The sequence below is a fragment of the Centruroides vittatus genome, unplaced genomic scaffold (genome assembly GCF_030686945.1).
Source record: "Centruroides vittatus isolate TY-2023 unplaced genomic scaffold, ASM3068694v2 contig_298, whole genome shotgun sequence".
Classification (NCBI taxonomy): Eukaryota; Metazoa; Arthropoda; class Arachnida; order Scorpiones; family Buthidae; genus Centruroides; species Centruroides vittatus.
The window spans coordinates 120375-144846 of record NW_027121900.1 but is presented as its reverse complement, the minus strand read 5'-3'; the positions used below and the strand labels follow the sequence as shown (position 1 = coordinate 144846).

Sequence of the window (24472 nt, the reverse complement as noted above, 5' to 3'; positions counted from 1 at the left end):
AACTTAGTCCTTTTCCAAAATGCAATACAGGTACTCCTCACTTTACGACCGAGTTCTGTTCCGACAACTACGTCGTTAAATGAATTGGTCGATAAGCGAGGAACTTGTGCCGGGAATATAGGATCATTGTAAAATTACATAAATTATGCAACAAACTTCAAATTTATTCATAAAAAGACTATTATGGTACGCTATTAGCCTATTATAGTATGCGCAAGCCTATTATAGTACGTTTAGTGCACATGTCACCATTCGCCACTGACTGACCACTCAAGCTGAGAAAGGGGATTCCCCTAATTGCAGGTTGAAACTCGAGTGGTCGTTAAGCAGATAGGTCGTAAAGTGAGGAGTACCTGTACTATAAATCTTCATATCTTGTCAGTGATGTGTTACAGCTTTATGGGGGATTCAGAAAAATTTGTATTAGGGGAGATTCCCCTCAAAAAAATGTTTGAAGTCACTATTGATTTCAAATGTTTTTTGAGATAAATCTCCTGATATCCTCACTTATTTTTTTTAATGCAACTTCTGCGCTGTGCCTATCCACACCAGCAATCTAGTGTTCCCAGATATGGCACCAAATTTAAATTTTGTTATTCTTGCTACATTAATGAGTTTATAAAATATTGGTTTGGAACACCAGGCAACTGCCCTTTTTGCCCGTAGGATAATGTGCGTCTATATCACACTCTTATATTAGGTTGCCGGTTACACAAAATATTTTGACACACATCTAAGATGATAGGTACAGAATACGAATGGACGAAAGTAGTGTTGTTCATATGCAACTCTGTTTAAGTAGTCTGTGGATTGAATAACTTTGAGAACCAATGTTTTAGAAGTGTTTCTAAATGTAGAATGTAATGTTCTGAAAGAATTTTAAATAAATAGAACTTAAGGCAATTAATTAATTTTTCTATTTGTAGTTTAAGTTACAAATAAAATAAAAAAATGTTTTTAAATAAAATTATTTAATTCCAGTGAGGCTGAAAAGGATTGGATGCGAATGAGAAGAACGTTCACTAAGACGACTTCATTCCAATGTCTTACTTTTTTTTCCTAAACCGAATCAGGTCTTACAAACTTAACATCTTCATTAATAATTATTATCGCTGCCATTGAATCAGTATTGATGTTTTCAAAACAGACCAATTAACAATGTGAAGAATTATGTACAATTTTTTCTTGGTAAATATTTTGTACCTTATTATTATAAATTTTTTTATTTAATCGAATCACCAAAGGGATCGTAACGTGTTTTAAATTTTAAATGTTGAATTAAATGTATAATATATATATATATATAAATATAAAATGAATTTTGACTGGTCAAAGAAAATGCTTAATGCAGAATTAAATTGGAATTACATTCCACTTTATATATTGTTAAACATGTTTGAGAGGATTTTTTTTGTCGGTAACGTAGGTAGTAAGTACTTTATTGTTGTACACTGTTAGTCTATATAACCAGTTTGAATTTTATAATTATTGTACAATTAAAAACAATTCCATTTTCTTTTTATTGATAAAAAAATATCGTTGTGATCGAAGGGATCATTTCAAAGAAAATAATTTTTTTGTCGTATTTTTAGATTTTACATTTATATATACACACAAATACATACACTGTATAGTTACATTTCTTATAATATATTATAAACTGCACTTCTTATTTACTGAGTTGGTGATTTTAATTTAGTAAGTATTACGCTAAATGTCACCCAGTATGTAAATATTTTTATCGTCGTCTGTAAAGCTTTTGTACCTTTCGTAAATTTAATATTTTACGTGTAGGATATTGTCAGTCGATATGCAAAAATAATCCGTTAACGTTCTCTTCGGACTATCCAAGTCTTTATAAGTTGCCTTTGATCTTAAATATGATTGCTAGAAATTGCAGTCTCTTGATCTCCAAGTTACGACAGGTCTTCTTACAAATTTTTGGCTTGAAGTTAGTTACAAGTCATATTAATGTTACAAAGAACATAAAAGGTTACGATATCAAAAAAAGAATTCTTTCAAATTAAAGCTGGAGGTTAAATATGCAAGACAGATGGAAGATCTGGAATTGTAGAATAAATTTATGTTCAAACAACATACAGCATATATTTTCAAAGAAAATGCACGGTATGTTTTCCTTTGACCTTCAGGTATGTTTGCAGACAAAGTACTGTTTTTCTTTTCATTCAGCATCTTGACAGATGGCAATAAAGACAGTGATCCCTGTGTTCTCTAACAAAAAAAAACACGGTGAGTGACTAACTGCTGCTTTTATTGGTGTAGGTAGTCATTCAGACATTAGTACTTTCAGATTCATTAATCAAATATTTTTGGAGATGATCAGTGAGTCCGAAAGTATAGGGAATGAAAGAGAACGTACATAAGCAACTGTGTCCAGTAAAATCAGATTGCCAGTTGCTACGAAACCAAATGATTGCCAGATTTAAATTGGGCTAGTTTACAGCGACTGTTAATAATTAAATACTAAAATTAATTAAAGTAATTATTAATAGCAGCAGCAGCAGCAGCAGCAAACTAACAAGAATTAAACCTGGCGATTGTTTGGTTTCATCGTAGTGTCGAGCTTTGAGATGTTTATATAGGTCAATTACTAGTTTGAAATATGACGTTTTCCTTGCAAAATACATGGAAGTTGAAACACGTCTGTTGAGCATTGTCTTTGAAACTGTATATTGTATATTATTCGAAAATAAGCTTATACACTTCTAGATTTTGAATGCTCCGTACAAAAAAGCACAGTCAAGATACCTTTAAATTTAATACTGAAGGTCAAATAAAGGTACAAAAGCTTAACAGCTTTAAGCAATGACTTCTGAAATGTCATTTCTTGTAGATGATTTGACATTTTATTGAATTTTTGAAATTTGAATTCTTAAAGTATAAGTTTAAAGAAATGCTTTTATGATATAAATTGTTGGTTTTAAAATATTTTATAACCAATGAATGCTAAATGTTTGTAATCGATAAACAATTGGAGATATTGTCAAAAAAAGAATAAATGTGAAATTATTGCCAATGCATTGTTTCATAAATATTTAATTTTTTTAAAGCGGAATTAAGCTCGCTTAATTTCTTTAACAACTAAGAATTTTTAATAATTGCACTTTGGAAATAATTAAAACAGCAATGTGATGTATAAATGCAATAAAAAAAAAAGTAACAAAGTATCGTATGTAACGTCTGTTTTCTTAGACATAATCAAATTTCCCTATTATTCACTTTGTTTTTAAATATCAGTAAACCAAAATAATGAGTTTCCACCTTTGGAATACAGAAAAAAGTTCATAGTCTAGTTATACATACTGGCTTTAAATTCATAATTCAAATTTTTGAAAGAATCAATTTAATAAAGTAAAAGAAAATTAACATGTATACAGCTATAATAATGGATAGTTTCTTAATTAAATGATTAAATTTGATTTTGCGTAATTTCTTATTACTAAAAACTACTCATAAATTGGAAAATGTATCTTTTGAAGACACATTTTCCATACATTTTCCATACATGTATTGAATACAAGTTGTCCGATGTTTTCTAGAGATGCGTGGTTGTCTGTCTCTCTTCTAGAGATAAATTTCTGTGATTTAAATGTCGGTTAAAAGAAAAAAAAGGAAATATTTATTATTGATAATGTCTTTGAAGTTTTACGTGCTTGTATCTTATGCGCACAAAGAAAAACCTCAATTTTTCGTAAAGTTAGTTGATATAAATCTGCAGGGTTATGTAGCAATGCACAGACGAGAGTATGAAAACATTTCTTTCCTCACAAGAAAGATTTATGATAATTTAGTATTTTAAATATAAAATACATCAATCGAGATTAAATTGAATCGTCGTCTTTCGAATACTTGTTAATATAACTTAAAAATCCGAAAAATCTTTGATTAAAGAAACAATAGAAATCCCATATTAGATGATAAATGAGTGTTTTTGAGGTTTATCTCTGTTTGAAACTTGAAATGATCAAAGGAAAGGACTTTAAGCAGAATTGTTTCTTTGGAATTTTATTCGGTAATGATGAAACTATTATACTTTATTTAGATTAATTTGGTATTGTTACTTCTAAATTAAAAAATAAGTAATGGGTTCATTGCCTAGTAAAATGGCTTTAATATGGCTGGGTAAGCAAATCATTGACGTTTTTTAATACAGTTGTATTAAAGTCACATTACTAGGCAATGCATCAGGTGATTAAATTTCTTCCTTTCTTAAATATGATAAATGATACATTTAAATCTTTTTTTAAAATTGTTAAATCAGTACAATGCCATATTAGTTTCTTCAATACATTAAAATTATCTACTTTAAATATTTTAACAGATTAGTGAATCTTGACAGTTAATCAAAAACAATATGACATAAGAGCATATTTATTGTTATTTTTAGATAGAGAAAAATGCTAATACATTATATATTAGTACTAAATATTCTAATATAATAATTATAATGTTCTAAATATATTTAGTACATTATAATTATGTAAGAAAAAGGTTGATGGAACAGAAACTTTTTCTTAATCAAACACTAGCGAGGTTGAGGCTGAAGTTTTAAACGCGAAAACGTGTACGTCGGACGTTCAGCGCTGCTTTCCTGTAAGCCTAGAAGTTTGACAATGGTGTTTGGAAAGTCAATCGAATCATGCTCGTCATTCCAAACGCCATTGTCAAACTTCTAGGCTTGCAGGAAAGCAGCGCCGAACGTCTGACGTACGCATTTTCGTGTTTAAAACTTCGGCCTCGACCTCGCTACTTTTAGGCTATACACAATTATCGAGAGAGAAGAAAAGTGTTTTTACTTCAAATAAAACAGTTTAGAGTTGTTGAATGTTGTATTTTTATTATTAAATTAATATAAAAAAAATTATAGGTTTCTAAGAATCCTAAAATTTATTCATTATATAGAAAACAGTAATATAAAATTATTTCTGAGTATAAAATTTTGTTTTATATTAATAAAAAATTTCTTTTTCGTTACTTTTATTTGGCAATAGAAGATTTGATTTATTTTACCTCTTAATTACTGTTTATAAAAATAAATTAATATGTAAATTATTAGTTTTAAGAGCTGTGATATATAATTTTTTTTTATAATTAGAGACTTTTTCCTTTAACAACTTTCCTTAATTTTCTATGTTTTGTTGTTGAAATATTGTAGAAAAATGATCTCGGTATTGCTTTTTCAGTTTTTATAAGAAAGTATTTTTATATATAATTCTCTTAATAATCTTTTATTTATGTTAAATTAATTAAAAATCTATTTTCAAAGTATAGTTCTCTATTCATGCATGTAAAAAACTATTAATAATAATTCAGCTTGTCCCTGCCCTTACATAAATCATTTAACAATGTATTTTTTACTGTATCTTTGATAGTAATAATCAATCAAAGAAGGTATTGTAAATCAATTCTAGTTTTTGCGCGCTCAAACATTTAATATGTCGAAATAACATGTTGCCTGTTTAATAAAAATCGGACACTTTCTGCCTCGTGGTCAAATTATCCTCCCTGTCGCTTGTTAATTCTATTATATTCTTTCTCACTCAATAATTTATCCATAAAGGAAATTTAGAGATTATAAAGAACATAAAATTAATATTTTATAATAACTCTCCGTAATTTATGCATCGCGCCTATAAATAACTTCTGTCTGACATAAAATCGAGAGATTATGGTTTGTCTTTGTGGGAAATTAACTTTTGTAATTGTTAAGATGAGTCGAATCTAAATTTAGGCTGCGTGATGACAATAATTCCGAAGCTATAAAATGTTTTATAGTCATAATTTCGTCGTCTCTTATAAAATTAAATCGTCATAAATTTTCAATTGCGTTTTAAAAAAAAAAAAAAACAGAGTTGAACGAACTGTTCTTTAAAGTGTTATATTTAAATTTATTAATCATCATATTAAATTATACAGACAGAAGAAGCGTCGTAATCCGTTACGAAAAGTCCGACTCGAAATTCTAACCGAGGTGTGGCTTATTCGTATCTAGTAACCATATTTAAGAATAAAATTATTTAAACAATTCAAAACATGTAGGAGTAACAGGGCGTGGTAATAATAAGCTAAAGCACTGCTAAAACTGAGCTTGAGTTTTTACGTCACATTAAAAACTAAGCAGTTACGTCCACGTACTGGTTTTGATCGATTGGTACTTGTCCGATGCTAACAGAAAGTTCAAGAGGAGGAGATAATATATACTTTTTTTTTTTGTATTTATGCCTAATTAAAGTTACTCATTCGAGTTTCGAATGAAGTAGAATCAGCCACATCAACTTCGGATTTTTTTTTTCTGTAGTTAGAATTGTTAATTAACTTATTTGCATGATTACATGCGGCATATTCCACCCGACGGCAACTTTTCGTCGAACGTTTCTTGACAGGATCATCTCGTTTTAATGCCAAGACTAAACGGAGAGAACCACGTCGGCCACTTCCAAATTTCGCTAAGGTTTTTTCCAGAGCGTGCGGCGTTTACGCATGACAAAAAACACAGAAAAGTCCTTATGAATATTTTATTGGAAGAAATAGCTTGAACGCTTACAAACTTGAGCACATCTCTCAAAATATGAAAAATTCCTTAAACACTACATTAAAAAATATTCCACTCGTAAAAAATGAGCAAAGCGTAAAGAAAAAAAACAAAAAGAATTCACTAACTTGGATCAAAATATGAAAGCACCAAACAAACCAAATGACAGAGATAAATGCTTTTTTTTTTTTATATAGGATTTGTTCTTTGTTTAAAATTATACTTTTATGGGTTTTAAACATGGTTTTCTTTTCCTTCAAACATCTACATATATAATTAATTATTAGGATATTATTGTAGACTGTAAATATTGAGCTTAATCCCAAACAATACTTGTGGATACAGTTATAAAATATATATTGAAAATTGAATTTAAGATAGAATATTTTTTTGTTTTTTATAATATATCACTTATATTTATCACTTCTATTCTCTATATTACTGTGCTATTAAAAAAATTTTCTCCTTTCCTCCTCCTATTGACTAACATGAAGTTTTTTTTTGTTTTTTAGAGTAGTTTAAACTTATCTTCTTTTTTTTTGTTTTGTTGAAAATCAGCTTCTTACATCATCTGAAATCTAAAATATTTAATTATTAGTTAGTTTATAATAAATTATAAAGTTAATTTTACCATAAAAAAAAGAATTTGTGAGATAAATCAAACTGAACTTTAATTATGTTAGAGTATTGTCTTTCGAAGGTGTTAAATTCGGTTTCTTTTATTACAATTGTTTCTTATATCCGCAGTTTTAAAATATGGCTCGGATCCTGTTTCAATTCTGTCGAGTTTATATAAAATAATTGTATTAGGTGACGTGTTGTTAATCTATCGTATAAGAGACTTTTCTGGAAGAATATTGGGCAATTTTATATTATTTTGACTTGTTTTCAATGTGGTTTCGTACAGGAAACATCCTTTGTGCTTATTATAAGTGAATATATGGGAAAACAATGCTGTAAAGTAAGCTATGTAATATGCATAAAATTTCAGACTGGAGGTGGAATCTGAATGTACTGCATGTATATATGTGTACGTATAATAGATTCCTGCTTTTATGGCCTAATTGCTTCTTGGAAATTCATCCTTATTTTTTCCTATACAGTCAATGTTGTGTTCCTAGAAATAGTTTGAACTACATAATACTACACTGAAACAAAAATATAGAGCATTAGTCATAATAATATATATATATCGGTTGTAAAAGCAGTATCATAAAGTGAGTGGCTGTAAGGCAGGGATCTGCTACCGATATTAATACAAAGGGCTGTACGTTAAGGGTACGGGATAATGGAAAGGGAGTTGCGTATCATTGTACTGTACATCACGGTGAGGGGGGGACTGATGCATTGTGTATGCGGGCTTGTTTTAGTGGTGTTAGTGGCATACGAATTTGTTCTAGTCACGTGAATAAACTATCAGTTATAAAACTGAAAATATTTTTTGTCATATCTTTAATGTCAGGGGGTACACGGACTATTGTACACGTAATTAAAGGGGAGGAGGTTTGACAAAAGTACATTATGTACCGTACATTAGAGGGAGGGAATCAGAAACTGTGCACATAATTAATGAATGGATCTAAATACAGTATACAGATTTTATATCAAGTTAATGTAATACATTTTTTTTTTCTTTGTCAAACAGTGCCTTTTATGCATCAGCAAGTATATTTTTATTAACTTTAATGGAAGATTAGAAGCTTTAAGTTGTTTTTGTTGAAATTCAGTGTATTTTTAAATCACGATTTTGCATTAATCCTTCACAAAAACAAAATTCAAACTTGTAATCTTCCTAACTGAATAAATATAACTAAGGTTCAAGTCTTCTGTAGTCTTGAACTTTAGTTATGCTTATTCATCACATTCATTCATCATGTTTAAAGACTACAGAAGTCTTGTATATGATGATGAATGTTTAAGATGGTCAAAAATGTTTGTTCTCCAAAACTTTCTGCCGGATTTTGAGTTACAAAAAGCTCACAATCCAGAAGAAAGTTTTAGAAAATAGCCATTTTTGAGGTATCTGGAGACATTCTATGATGTTTTCTCTCTCAAATATACTCTAAAATTCACTTCGGCAATATTACAAGAAATTTATAAGAAGCACACCAAATCTTTATCATTCTTAAATTTCTCTTAATTTACATTTACTTATTTTTAATTAAATAGAGTAATTTATTTCCTACTCTTCTCAGTTTAAGTGCGTAAACTATATTTTCTCTTAACACACAACAGTCTGACCCCTTCAAAAACATTTGATTCATCCTTGGATGCTGGTTACATCATTTGAAGATAAAACCAATTGGATTAAGCCAGATTATCAATGCTTAATCTGGATTTTAAGCTTGTAAACTCCATTTTTATATAGAATTTATAAGTAAAACATTATAAATCTTTGATAAAATTGTCTTACTCGTTCAATTGTAATAAGAAATTTGGCAGTACGGTTTAGTAAAACTTAGTTAATTGTAGAATCTCTATGAATCTAGGCAGATTTGGAAGGATATTTAAATTTAAATATATAAAAATATTTGGATATTTTAAGATTTAAAAGTTACATTTACTTTCAACACACAAGTTCAAATTATATTCCATTCCATTAAATGCAAGGCTGGTCTACATCCATCCCTGCATTTAATGTTATGTAGTAGCTAGTTCCTTAAGCTTATGGCTGTAACATATAACAGGCCCTTTTCCCTTCACAAAACTATGCCCCAAGCTACAGACTCATAAGACGAGGCCCTACGCTGTAGACTCAAACACCAGGCCCTAAGCTGCATCTCATCACATATGCAAATTTGGACCTGATTAACCTAATTTGTTCTGTTAAATTAAAATATTTAAACTAAAATAAGAATTAGTTTATTCCTGAGGTTTACTCTCTACCATTTTGCCAGATTATTTTCCTTCAAATTCTATATTTATGCATGATTATACTCTATGAAATTCTTATTATAGAGCCGATTTTTATTGCTCTTGCAGCTACTAAATTTGGCATGTGTCATGCACTTTACTATGCAATTCTCCTCGCCTTCACCCCCTTCAAACTGATCAGTTAAGATCATTAATTTAGCATGAAGAATGACACTGGTGGCACGCATCTTACAAGTTAGTAGGGGATTGCAGCTGATGTAAAATGCGTGTAAACTTAATAAATTTTAATTAAAAAGCCACAAAATTAATTGTTGTGTGATTAAAAACTCGTAAATTAGTTGAAATTCCTGTTTTTTGAGGGAATTATCTTATATTTTGACAGGATCTTGTCTTCTGTCACCGGTTTTAACCCCCGCTGACCCTGTGTAAGTGGCATATTAAAACGTGTTTAATGTAGGCAATTGAGAACTCGTGACCTTTTTTTTTTATAAAAAAATGGAATTTTAACAAGTTATAAATTCTAGAAATTTAATTATATTTAAATAATAATCCAAGGTAAACGGTTATAAAAATACACTTACTTAAAATTCCAGACATTATCGATTACTTCTATATGTCTCCCGTTATCGGGTTTCGTCTCACTGCAATTTATTTAAAAAAAAACTTAAATTAAAATAACGTAAATTATCAAAAAAATACAGTTTAACCTTGTGATTTTGTATGTTTTCTATCGATTCTGTAGGAACAAAATGGGGTCAGTGACGGAATTATCAAAGAGAAATGCCATTAAAACTCCTAACAATTGCTGTTTTTTAGCTTTAAAATTTATTGTATTTGTAATCTAAAGAAGGGGGGAGGAAATATGGGTCACTTAAACAACATTAAACGGTTTCGAATTCACAGATTGCATTTTTTTTTTAATGGCGGTAATTGCATATTGTTCAAACATTGTTATCAAGGTTGCGCTCGAACACTAAGCGAAACAACCAATTTCTTGCCTTAAAATAAGGTGAAATAAGGACGGTTGATGACCCTGAAGTAGGGTCTAACCTTATACAAAAGTCCTAGCACGCTGTACGTGAACTTGTACCACCCGTTAATGGTACATATTGGACGGAGAATCATCGAGGATAGCAAAACACACAAATCCAAGTTCAACCCAAAATCGTGACTTGTCTTCCATTATTCTCTGCAAGAATGGCGTTACACGATGACCCGCGTATAGCGTGTTTTTTTTATTTTTTATTTTGTAATTTCTTTTTTGTGTACGGGAATTAACTACGTCACCGTTCCTCTTCTTAGAAATTACTGTGGGGGTGTCGAAGCGTACACGCTTTGTAACTACGAGGGTGTTGCGGAATTGCGTCAGAGGCGCGTTTTTTTTTAACGTTCATCCGGATAAAAACACCGGTTTTTAACGCATACAATACCCGCTTTTGTTGCGCGTACGGGGGTTGTACACACGCTGCTGCAACTCACCATAATTTCGAGGAGATGGAGAGTGGTTCTGTTCGGACGGTTCAAAGATGCTGGACTTCATTCTGTCCACGGTTTTTCGTGGGGTCGAACCTTCTGGTGGACCGAACAGCCTGTACTGTGTGTTACTGTACTTGCTACTGTTGCAACTGTCGGTGGAACAGGCGCTCGGGGTCCTACTGCCGTGTTCCCTTTTGGGGGTGTCGTAACCATTGTTTTCTCCAAATATGCGAGATTCCATGTAATTCTTCGATTTTCGATGTTCCAGGGGAGTGTGACCATTCGTTATGGGGCTGAATATGTTGGATTGGCTGTAGTTCTTTACTTTGCGTGGCGTATCTTCTTGAGGGGAATCGGTACTGTCGAATATGCCACTGTGTCTACCACTGGGTGGTGTGACGATCCTACAGCAAAATAAAGACAAAAATATCAATTTTTTTTAGCATTTCTTATTAAAAATAGATCCAGAATTAAGCATTGTTCAATAAAAGAAGAAAAAAAACACGTGACATTCGCGTGCTCGTTCCAGAACTTTACTCGAGTGTGCCGTTTTCTCCTTGTACTCTAATCGTTCATCTTTTCCTTAATATTCATCTAATACCCTTTAATATCCCTAATATTCCTCATCTTTCCTCATCCTTCACTTAATATTCCTTCATTAACAACTAAAAACAAGGAGACAGAATAGCTCATCCACTCGAATTACACTGTGCTTTTCCTGCCACTTGCCATTAAAATTATTAATGGTTCTAACCTCATATTTTATCTAAACCTTTCCCCTTTCCTCCTACTCGTGTTTCACTTAAAACACATTTCCTCCCTTCTAGTTTAATTTAAATTCAATTCGTCCAAAGCGCATGCAAATTTACCCATCCTCAACTGTATGTGTTCCTCAAAGACAAGTCCTCCTCATCCTCTACATAAATTGAAGAGGGAAACAAGTTTTTTTTAATATAAAAAAACGGACTTTTTTCTTCCCAAATTTTACATTTTATGTTCCACTCTCACGCTTTAGTGAAGTGTAAGATACACGAGATTAGGAACAAATGTTTCATGTTGTTTTTTTTTTCTTCTTGCTTAACGCATGGAGGACACCAGAAATTGTTAAGCAAATTCTCAGTTTAATACAAATATGTCGAAACGATCGATGTGTAACAATTGTCGACGGCGATTCTTTAGAAGTAATTCTTCATCTTTGAAGACATTTTGAAAATCCATTCTTTGTTCCGTTCTTTGTCACTCAACCATTAATGCTTGTCGATTAATAGTTGAATGACCCTAGTGGATTTTCATGCGCCATTCTTTATTTTTTCTCTTCTTCTTTTCTCTTGTTGTTTTACACATTTCACTGTGAAATTACACTATTTTTATCATTTGAATCTACATAAAAACTTGCTGGACATTTTCCGGATGCGCTTTCTTAATTGTTTCTCTTCAAAATAACGAAAAATAAAACCCCCCTTCCACATCATCCGTATCCCACTCCATTATACGGAGAGATATGGATGACGACCATATCTAAAATATTAAATTTTCACAAAATACCACACGATTTTCAATTCAAATTCTCTTACAAACTGTTTCATCGGATAGTTCTTCACGAAATTAAATAAATTCGGGCATTGTTTCTTTACAGAACACCGCAGTGTGCCGTCGAACCTCTCGATACGGCGCCACGTAATTGTCACTAAATCGAACAATATCGAGCAACAACAGTTATTTACAATGAGGGTAGTAATAGATTTTGAACAGTGGCGCGTTATAGCGAATTTAAATCGGCGGGGCCCCACGTATAGTGTGGATTTCAGACACTTTTCGGGGGGGGAAATAGTTTCTTATGAAAGATTTTGTTTTGGGGGGCCCCCTGTTGAAGGAGGTACTTGTTGACGACAACCCGCTGATTTTGAAATGATTACTAAACTGGCCAAATAAATAAAATAACGTACAATTTTCAGGTAGAAACACACAAGAGTAACGTAAATGATAAATTGAATACCATTCCCTGCTTTTTTTTCAATTTATTTTTTTGAAAATCTATGTGCATTCAATTTTGCAACTGTTCTACCTTTTCCCATGGGAAACGGGAAACGTTCATAGTTTTATACTTGTCTAGAGTGTGTTTTTTTATTTATTTTTTTTTTTAAATTTTATTTTAAAATATTAAAGGAAGGACATTTTTAAAAAATAAAAAATAAAATCGCAAGTGTTTCTTCCTTAAATTCTCCCGAAAATTTGTTTCGTGGGATTGCATACTTCAGCAATTGCAGGAAACGATCGTTAAAAGCGGGATTTTTTTAATGCTTGTAATCGAGTTGTGCACGTGTTGATGGCGTGCTTAAATTACAACAAAGCACCGTATTTTATTTCGAAGAAGAAGAATAATTAAAATTTTGCAACGTGCACCAAAATTCGGTCTGATTAAATGTTTATTCATCCTCTAAATATCCTCTAAAAATATTCATAAAGCACGCAAAATTCCTATTTAGAAGTCTCTATTAATATCTAAAAATTCTCTTCTGAAATGACCATAAAATATATATTAAAAAAACCATCTAAAATCTCTAAAATACGTAAATCTATCTGAAAAAATGTCCGTAAAATACTAAAAATTCCTAATTGGAAACCCCAAAATACCCATAAAGTACGCAAAATTCCAATTAAATCCTTCAACTGTCGAACTTCCAAATTTTAAAAGCCCCTAAAATAACCAAAATTACCCGAAAAATATTCCATAAAGTACCCAAAATCCCCATAGAGGATTCGAAATCTGTACTTGAAAAGTTTCAAATATTCAAATCCACCTCAAAAACGACCCATAAAAATGTGAAATCCCTAGTTAGAAACCACCAAAACACCTAAAAATTACCGCTTCACTGCTTAAGAGCAGGGCTGTCGTGACCCTAATAACACATAACAGGCCCTTCCGTCCACTAAATAATGATACGTGTAAAAATATGAGGCCCTAAGCTATAGACACTCATTAAACTGCAGCTTATCTGCAAATTTGGACCAGGTTTAGAGCCTCAAAACACTCGAAATCTGTAGTTTAGTACCACCATAGGGTCTAAAATTATCTGGAAAAAATACACTTCCTACACGAACGCAATTAAGGGGGGGGGGTTAATTGTGATGAAGCGTAATAATTAAATTCATAAAAAAAACGATGAAAAGGGTAGGAAATAAATGTGTTTTTTTTAGGTGTTCTAGGAATTGTTTATCGTCAAGGAGTGGCACTTAACAGGCGATTACACAAAGGATACGCTATTGTGAAATATTGTTATAACTTTTACAAAAGGGCATTTAATTAAATACAAACACATGTTTTCTTGTTATCTAATTGTCTGCAATTGTTATCGTTTTAAAAAATTGGACAGGATAATTGTTTCCTAATTTACTTACTTCATTGCTATTCTTGATTGTTTGTTTATGTATTAATTATTCGGATGATCTTTTACGATGATTACTTACGTGGGTTGAAAGGAGATAAATTTATCTTTACTTTCAATTGACAAGTTCCTTGCCAACCTCCAATGACGGATGCCCCTAAACGGAGGCCACTTCATGAGCAGAAATGCATACAAAATAACCTTCAAAAACGACCATTTTTTAATGTTTTCGTCGGTGGCCGTTGTTCTGAGGTTTGACTTTATATAGGGCTACGTATTTACTTCAGACTGTCTAAAATTATCTCAAAAAACATCCATATTTTTACTCAAAATTCTATTTAATCCTAAACTACGTAAAAACCCTATTTAAACCCCCTTAAAGTACCTGAATCTACCTCCGTTTACAACAAGTCCTTTATAATCTAACATCCAAATCGCGATTACGCTTGAAAAATTATAAAATCCTGGTTAATTTTTCATGAAATATAGTTAAACATTTTCTGAATTTCATGTAATATCGTTCGTTTATATGATACGAAGCCATTTAACAGTATATCAGATAAACTTTCATTATCACACAGCTTAAGTACGTTGACTGATTGACGATAATGGCGTAAGTTTCCATGAAAATTTATGTAAAAATTATAATATTTGTAAATTAGACTGCACAATTATGATATAAAAAAGACTAATTGTGACCCGTTTTTTAAAAAAATTAGCATTAAAAAACACGGATTTCGATGATAAAATAACAGGTTATACCACCTGTAAACGTATCTTATACATTAAACTTTACAATTAAACGTGTTTAACATACGCGTTTTCTTCGAGATCTAACAGATTTTTGGCTGTAAAAACTCAATTTTTTTAACGTGCAAAACAATAAATTAATGAAATATGTAAGCCATCCCCTTACTAGAATTCGAAATTTGCAATTTTATATCTAATAAATCAAAAAACAAGCAAACCGGAGCTTATATATATATATGCTGTTGTTTGCTAGAAAGATCAATATTTAGAAGGACGACCCTCATAAAAATCGATATATGAAATATTTAAGAAGACGTATAAGTAATTATAAGTGACGAATATCTCCCGAAGCCATCTAAGAAAACGTGTAAACATATCTGGAATCCTTCCAAATTCTAAAAAATCTGTGATTTACTTTGATAAATTTAAGTCAGACACATGATACATGAAGATGTACACAAGCACCGACGTTCCTTAAAATCGATTATTCTATAAATATTACACAATATCATTGGATAATTTTAATAATTATATAAGTTCTTCACATGAAACATGATTTATGAAATATTTTATGGTAAGAAAAACAATAGATATATGCCAGGAATGGCAGTAAATATACCTGCATAGAAGAGTTTTTTTTTTTTTCTGTTTCTCCTCCACTTTAATTAATAGTTAGCTTTCCTAGAAAGATTTTCCAGTAGTAACAATGAATAGGAGGGTGTTTTAACCTTGGAAACTCATTGTACAAAGCCCCAAAATGAATTTAATGGAAGAGTAACAAAATGGCCAATTATTCTTATTTATATATCTTCAAGGGAAACGAAAACCGTTTCACAATATTATTTATTTATTTTCCTATTCTTTTAATGTAAATGAAGGTTAAATCGATGAAGATTTAAATTAAAAACAATAATAAAGAGTTTAAACTGACGACAGATGAAGTTGTACGTGATGAATAATGATCGATGAAGATCGATGTTTATAAAGACATCGTTGAAGAAGATAAGCGATTTTCCGATACGCCATGCGATAAAAAGTTGAATTTCCAATGACAGAAACTATTTTCGTGGCCCCCTTTTTTTAAATTGTTACGTGTATTGTTTCAATATAGTCGCTGTTACAATCACGTATCGAAGCAGTAACAGCAGCTTTATCGATCAGAATATTCTTTTGAGAATTAAGTTTATTTATTTTATTTTTTTAAATTATTCTATTCGAATATTCGAAGGGAATAATCTTTATCCTTGTTCGACCGTTACGGATAACTGTTTTGTACAGTTTCATTAAACTTTAATGCTATTTTTTCTACTTAATTCTGCTCCTATAATAGCATTTTCGTTTCTATTTCTTTCAAGGTTGCACGATTATTTTATTTATTTTTCTCTATTATTATAAAGCAGAGAGAAAAAAAATTAAATTATAGTTTTGCAATTAACCGAACAAAGGTTACGGTTAATTGCACTTAAAGCTAACCTTTTTTGCATAGAAACCGAGCAAAAAAATTAATTTTTAAAATAGAAAATATTTGCTTAAAATTGGATTTAAAAATTCAATTTTTTTTTTAAATTTTTATTTTGAACTCAGTTACTGAGAATAATTTAAAAATTTTTATTGCTCAAATCGAGTTAATTCAATCAATTAAATAATTTTTAATTTCAATTTTATATTAATTAATTTCTGTTACAATCGAGCACTTGGTTTGTAATCAAAACTTATCAGTTTCTATTACAATTGAGCACGTGATTTAATAATCAAAAATAATCAATTTCTGTTAGACTGATCACGTGGTTTAATGATCAATTTCTGTTAGACTGAACACGTGGTTTAATAATAATAAAATAATTTCTGTTACACTGAACACGTGGTTTAATAATCAATTTCTGTTAGACTGAACACGTGGTTTAATAATAATAAAATAATTTCTGTTACACTGAACACGTGGTTTAATAATCAATTTCTGTTAGACTGAACACGTGGTTTAATAATAATAAAATAATTTCTGTTACACTGAACACGTGGTTTAATAATCAATTTCTGTTAGACTGAACACGTGGTTTAATAATAATAAAATAATTTCTGTTACACTGAACACGTGGTTTAATAATCAATTTCTGTTACACTGAACACGTGGTTTAATAATAAAAAATAATCAATTTCTGTTGTGACTGAACACGTGGTTAATAATTAAACTTAATTTCATTTTATGGTATTGATGAATTTCTGCAAATGAAACAATAATTATCATTCAAAGCTGAATTTTTTTTTTTGTTTTAGATTTTATCTCTAAAATTCATAATTTTCCTCTATTTGGCAAGCGTATAATGATCAAAAAATTCAATTTACAACAATATTACAAAACGGCGATAGGATGCACCATCACAAGTGTTGTCATTATTCCTCCTTTATGACAGCAATAACTTACTAGGAAACGTGAATGACCTTTTAAAACATTAAAAAAAAACCCCTGTCCGAACTTTATAATACAGAAACAGTAATAAAATGATCTTTACTTCAATCTGTGTAGGGATATTAAACAGGAAATTCGTAAAATCCCAACTGGTTAATGAATCATGGGCGTTAACTACTAACCGAAAATTGTTTACAACGTTGAAAAATCCTTTCTAAACGTGATAGAAGGATGGTAATTTAATTAAACTCTTAACTTGTCGGATTGAGAAGGATTAAATTTGCGTGATTTAAATCCTTTTCGAGTCTAACTGATGAAAAATTAAATAAATAATAAGAAGACTTGACAGAAATTAAGGTATTCTTACTTGCAACTGTCCATTCCAACTTTCTAAACTGAGATTTTTTAATTGTTTCTACTGAAATTTATATTTTGTTTCCATGTTAATTGTTTAATTTCTGTTTCTGCTTAATCATTATTAAACAAATTGATCAATTGCACAAATAAAAATGCATTAGTTACTATAGAAACGGAATTAATACGTTATTTAATTGTTTAATAAAAAAATACAACAATGAGTTGCGTGACTTTCCCGGCCAAATATTAAAATTGTGTGCGGCGCCACCTGTTATGAGGTTTTATTTAAAATTTTGTATATTATTAATTATTAAAAAATGAAGAAAATATTAATTTTCAGGGTAGAGATGAGTTTTATTTTAAATACTATAACCACATTCGAGATATGACACGTGACTCTCTATATCTTCCCACCCCCTTGACCTTTAACCACCAAAATTTAATAGCATTAATGGCCTTAATACACAAACCTCCTTGCAAAATTTCAGAAATTTTCGGCAAAACGTACGGGAGTTACTAAGCTTCAAAGTGGTTAAACAGTATCGTGCCCCTCACAAACACACCATACACACTGAAAAATTCCCCAAATTTCTTTGCATTTCTCGACGTTTCATGGTCCTCAAGTTCAAAAATGTTCAGTTTCAAAAACAGAAATTAATCATTTAACATCATTTCGTGTGTTCAATTTATTATTTTTACGTAACAATTAAATATAAAAATGATCAGCTTTAACGTGTTCATTTCACTTGAAATAAACAGAAACTGGTTGCATTTGTGTTTCTGCAATTAAATACTTTTGTTTAACAATTAATTATTTAAGGTTCAATCAGAAACAGGAATTTATAAGTTAATACACTAAAAAAAAAAAAAAAATGTTAATTTCGTAACAATTAAACAATATGTTAATTTTCTTTATGTTAATTAACTAATTAATTTTTTATTCGTGCAATTGACTATTTTTGTTTAACAATTAAATGTAGATAAGAAATTAACACGTGATTTAATTGTTTATAAAAATAATCAATTACAGAAACTGAAATTAATTAGTTTACGTGTTCATTTTGTTTATTATTACGTAACAGATTAATTTCTATTTCTGAAACCGAACATTTTTCTATTGAACAGATGGTAAATTAACACGTGTTTAATTGTTTTAAAAAAATAATCAATTGCAGAAACTGAAAATTAATCATTTTACGTATAAAATTAACGTGTTAATTTATTTACATGTGTAAAATTGAACATTTTTAATGGACAATTAAATAATTTGTTAATTACTCAATAAAATGTTCAATTAAAAAAAACAGAAATGAAATAATTTACGTAATTAATTAATTTCTGTTTCTGCAACAGATTATTTTACTTAATTTTCTATTAATTTTTTGGAACAAATGATTCTTTTGTTTAAAAATCTAAATTAACTTTTTAAAATCGTTGAACATAGATTATTCTCAGTAATGTAAGGGAATAAAATACACGACGTAGAATGGAAGAAAAAAGAACATAAATCGCCTCTTCAATTGCTTATTTAATGGTCTCTTTAGCTTTTCGGTCACGTTAGATTATAAAATTAAGTAAATTTACCAGAACTTAATTAACTACAAGAGACTTTAATTCTGTTGGAGTGGGAGAAAAATAATGGTTTAGTTTATTTGTGCACTCTTCTTCACTGGATAGTGCTACGTAGGTTAATTCTAAATGAGACGGATAGACAACCTGACATTCTTTCTGCTTTGTTTATGCAGTGAAGAAGAATGCACAAGTCAATATTTGAACGAGGACACCGAAACTCTAACATAAAAAAACACAAGAAAAAAGTGATCTGAACACAACCTACTTGTCATAAAATAACACGACAACCTTAACGATCGTAATTCTTCAAATATTTTCCCTTAATTTTTATTTAAACAATATATAAAAAATAATAATAATAAAACAAGGAAAACTATTAATAGCCTAATAGCCTATTAACCTAATAAACGTTGATAATAATTATTAATTTTAATTATTTTATGAATATTTTTTGCGCTATTTTTTAAATTAAATACACAAAAGAGAGTTCAATGAGTTATATTGTTCTGATTTTTCTATAGAAAGCAGACAAACAAACGTTCGAAATATTTCTATATATATATATATATTTTATTCATCTACAGACAATTAAACAATATAATTTTTAAGTTCTTTCATTTATTTTCTGTAAATATTAATTTATACCTGTGTATATTGAACATTGAACTGTATTTAATAAATAATTGTAATAAGTAGAACATTAGTTTGTCTGTCAGTAGAGATTTATAGAATATAGAAAGCTGAGTTGTCTTTAAATATATATATATATATATTTATTTATTTATTTATTTATTTATTAGAAGATACAGTGCGTTCGGATGTCTGTCTGTAAATAATTATATAAAGCATTATGTTATTTATTTATTTTTATTTTGCTTTCTTTTTTTTATATTCCAATAACAATGTTCTATATATGTTAATTATTTGCACGAACAGACAACCTAACGTTCCGTTTAGTAAATTAAAAAAAAAATAGACAATCTAACTTTCTATATTTTATGCTGACAGACAAACTAACGCTCTGTTTATTTATAGTTAACTGTTAATCTCTAAGTCAACGTTCAACACCTATATAAACACTAAGTATTGTTTTCGAGATGAGAATAGATGAAAATATTTGTTTCAATTAAAAATTATAATATAAAGTACGTCCGGTTGTTTGTCTCTTTCCAAAAATATATACATATTTACATTTAAACGAGGCAAATATTATATTTTTCTGTTCAAACAAATAAGTTTTTTTTTAAAATTTAAACCAGAAGAAAAAACAATTTATTTTTATAAATATATCGTATTATCCGTTTATGCTGATAATTTAATATATAAAACAGCAAACAAAAAATTAAATATTGAAAGCCTTTATGAGACAGGCAGACAAACAGACAGACATTCTTCCCGTATATCGTAAACACACAATACACGCTCACTTCTCGATCACTATTATCAACGTAAGTAGACAATATAACTCATTATATATTATAATTTTAAGTACAGACAAACTGACGCTCTAGCTACAAATTACGACATAAATAAGAACTCGATAAGTGTCATTGGTTCAGCATGATAGAGAAAAGGGGATTTTTTAAAGGATTGTTATTATTATTTTTTCCTCCCCTTCTCTTAATAATAATTGATAATTCTTTAAGTTAATTACTTCTTAATATTACACTTCCTCGTTTAGAATTCTCACTATCGAAGCGTGAGAAAATACAATAATTTATTCAATCCCCTTTTCCAATAACGTCACGTGACCCCGCTATTGTCGTTACATACACAAACGGCACCATTACGGCTCCGAAAACACAGGGATATATCAGTAACTGGCGTGAGCAATAGCAATTCTATACAGAAACAATATATAAATAAATAAATAAAAAATGGCCTATGTAATCTGTATATCTGTCTGTCTGTAGCCCATTCGAGGCCTCTATATATATTAAAGGTTGTATAGCACTCCTCGCTCTGCTTATAAAAGAAGGTCGACGTCAGGTGTGTTTCGTGAGAAGCCTGGGAATTTTCTCGTCCCCCCCTCCTCTATACAGAGCCCACTTTCGAAGTGGGGGGGGGAAGACTGCACGACTCATCTGGGGAGCCTCTTCTAGTTCAGAGGGTCGAAAAAGTAGTCTAGTAGTTGGGCAGTTGGGCGGGGGGAAGGGTATTTTTTCATCTCTTTCGAGTGTCTGAAATGGAATATAGCTTATTGGTGACATACAGAGATGGAAACAGCATAGATAATGGTTCATTCTTCACGCTTTCAAGGACGTCTGTGCGGCTGCTTTGAATTTTTAATATTGTGCAACCATGCGGTCTTTGGGCCATATTCAAAGATGCAGAAAGATTTTGACTATTGGCACAATTTTTGTCTCCGCTTTCTAACGTTTTACCCGAACATTTCTCTGTTATAGAACAGGTTTTCGTCTGTCTGGAGTAGGGTTTATCTCGATTAAAATCTAACAGAACTGTTATCTGGAGAGCGTTAGAAAACCGTTCTAGCATCTAAAAAAATAATATATATATATATTCTAGCATCAAACGACGACTAAAACAATGATTATTTGGGTCGAAATTCTTTTATTTGTCTATAACTAGTCGACACCCATCGTTAATTACGAATAAAATTTGTAACAATGTCCCGCTAATAATAATACAAGTAGAGCATCAAACTATTTAAACTATTCTTCTACAGTGTCATGTCGGATCCCCCTTTAAAAAATACCTAAAATGTTCTACGTGTAAGTTATACTAAAATAAAATCCTTAAAACTGTCCAAATATTCAATAAAATTCCTCGTAAAACTAGTCTAAACCCCTAATAAAAATCACGTAAAAGTGTTCTACAACGTAACACAGTAAAGTATTAATACAATGCTTTAAAAAAAAACCCCAAAAATCATGTAAAATTTATTCAAATTTCATTAATAAATCATCGAAAAAATTCCCTACAAAGCCTTCTAAAAACGTTAACTAACCTTACCCTATTCTATAGAAAAATTCCCCAAAAACCCTAAATAAAAAGCACACCAAAAAAAACCTCCAAAATTCCACACTCGACTCGCGAAAATCAAAAGAAAATTCAGGTTTTTAATTAAAAATTCACAGTTAATTTAAAATAATAATAAGAGGGGAGATTTAAATAATTAATAAAACAGAGAAGAAAGAAATATTACAATTAAAAACTAACCTTTTTCCCCTTCCAATATTGTCGATCTCGACATGACGAAAGTTGTATACTGGAGCCATGCTTATGTCCAACGTTCGTCCTGTAGAACGTAGAAACGTATGAGTAAGAAGTAGGCAATAGGCGCGCTACACAATAACTAGCCAGCTGCTAAAGCTGCCTATAAGCCGTGTAGACAGTCAGGAAACCTTTAAATGGCCACACAACACCTGCATCCTGGGTAGTTGAGGCCTCCGAGCATTCTTTAACCAACCGTGACATATAGACAATATTAAGTCGCCTTCTCTACAATTTTTTATTTTTATTTTTAAAGTAAATGTTTATACGAGGTCAATACACTACATTTTCTCTACTTTTCTTTGATTAATTACAGGTTTTTTGGGGGTTTACTATAGATTTATACTAGTTTTCTTCGATACAGATAAGCGCTATCTGTTAGCGTATTGTGTAATACACACACACACGGCTTTAGCCGTTAAACGATTGTTTAAAATTAACACTTAAAACTGGTGTCTGGGGCGTTGGGAACGTCATTTTTAGTGTTAAATTTTCGTATTATTTTTGGTGGATTTTTATATCCGTTTATGGGAACAGGTGTCAGGTGTGTAATCACTACAAACACTAGGTTTTATATAAACACACTTAGCAACGTTTACAGCTAACACGCGGCAGTACACAAGTGAAATTTAATTTTAAAACACTAGATTTAATGGCGTAACGCTAGCTCTAAACGTTACAAAGTGCCGTTAGTTTAGGGGTGTATACACTACTCGATCAATTGTAATAAGAATTAAAGACACGTAAGAGTATATAATATACCTCTTTTTTTCTGTGCTTTATGCTCTGGCATGTTGCTTATTTTTTAGCCCAAGATAACAGACGAAAGCCGGATACACTGTGCTGTAGAGAGGGAGTTGTGTTATGCTGTTGCAACAGAGCTCGGCCTTCTACATACCTGAAAACTCAGATCTTCCGGTGTAGCACGCAGAACGTTTTAAACACGTGGCATGCCTCACCTGGCATATCTGTGAAAGGCGCGTGTTGACCACACCAGATCTTAACAGCAGATATATCTGACGACCCGGCCTGCGAGAGGGTCGACAGTAGCTGAGGTTGTTGCACTCGACTTATCGACGAGCGCTACCGCACTGCAGAAGCCCAGCGTGACGTCACAGGAGCCGAATTGATTTTTGTTGTTCTCCACAAACTATTGGCTAGAACCTCTCACAAGCGCGCACACACCAAGAAAAAAGTGGGATCGGTAAGGAAGGATAAGAACACGCAAAATGTTCACGTGTGCTCTTGTCTCCCGAATAATGTGGGCGTATAAACTCTTAAAGATGTATATATTAAGTTTTCATTGCCTTATTATCTACTTTCCTAACACCCCTACTGTATTTAAAAGCCGTATATTGATTATCGATTCTGTACATTGTCCCTCACCTACATATGTCTAACGCATAGGTTAATATAGGTGAGAGGGGGGTAGCTCGCGTGATTATCGACATTCTATCTGGCATATACGTGGGGTGTAACGAGATACCATCTTTTTAAATGCTATAAACTTATTAAAACGTATTGTTTTTTTACACCAATACACCAATTTCGACTTCCACGTACAAGTAACCGATAAGCAGAACAGTAGGGAAGTAACACAAGTTTCAATTTCCTTGGATAATTGGGGGGAGGAAACTTGCAAATTTCCTCGTTTAGTAAACAAATTTTACGAGAAATTACAAGATTTTTAGTAGAATTTACTAGAGTAGTGAATCTGTAACAGATTCTCTTATCAAGAAATGGGACACACTTATCAGCTATTGCAGTAAACTGTGTGATAATGGGATCTACAGATTCCAGTTGTGTCTAGTGGATTTTAGTGATATCTAGTAGATGCTAGCTTCAATTAGAAAAATATTCTAG

The 24472-nt window shown here is 30.9% G+C and overlaps 2 protein-coding genes across 4 annotated transcripts in view; one reads left to right on the top strand and one right to left on the bottom strand.

Moving 5' to 3' along the window:
* The window catches only part of LOC136972591 (tropomodulin-like), a 46691-nt gene extending 43503 nt beyond the window's left edge, over positions 1-3188 (top strand). Inside the window, exon 10 of the mRNA XM_067267166.1 lies at positions 982-3188. Coding sequence (XP_067123267.1) covers positions 982-1010 — 29 coding nt within the window. The 3' untranslated portion in view covers positions 1011-3188. The remainder of the gene's footprint in view (positions 1-981) is intronic.
* Positions 3189-6522: 3334 nt separating this feature from the next.
* LOC136972590 (microtubule-associated protein Jupiter-like) lies at positions 6523-23744 on the bottom strand. Of its 3 annotated transcripts, none has more exons than XM_067267164.1 (5): positions 23372-23744; positions 22556-22634; positions 10907-11307; positions 10009-10068; positions 6523-7131 (listed from the first exon to the last, which is right to left on the bottom strand). In XM_067267164.1, the coding sequence occupies exons 1-4, from the start codon at positions 23400-23402 to the stop codon at positions 10037-10039; spliced, it is 543 nt and encodes a 180-aa protein (XP_067123265.1). In that variant the 5' UTR covers positions 23403-23744; the 3' UTR covers positions 6523-7131; positions 10009-10036. The 3 variants fall into 3 exon arrangements, with proteins under 3 accessions (XP_067123265.1, XP_067123264.1, XP_067123266.1); XM_067267163.1 differs by having other exon boundaries at positions 10009-10073; positions 10909-11307; XM_067267165.1 differs by having other exon boundaries at positions 10009-10073; positions 10909-11307; positions 23508-23741.
* Positions 23745-24472: the final 728 nt, after the last annotated feature.

What these genes read in the sequence shown, in the direction of transcription:
- LOC136972590 (XM_067267163.1), bottom strand. Translation starts at nt 23,402, where the DNA reads ATGCCAGAGCATAAAGCACAGAAAAAAAGAG. An exon ending in TAAAGCACAGAAAAAAAGAG is followed by an intron (nt 22,635 to 23,371) that starts GTATATTATATA and finishes TACGTTCTACAG; the next exon opens with GACGAACGTTGGACATAAGC. An exon ending in TCTCCATCTCCTCGAAATTA is followed by an intron (nt 10,074 to 10,908) that starts TGGTGAGTTGCA and finishes TTTTAAATAAAT; the next exon opens with TGCAGTGAGACGAAACCCGA.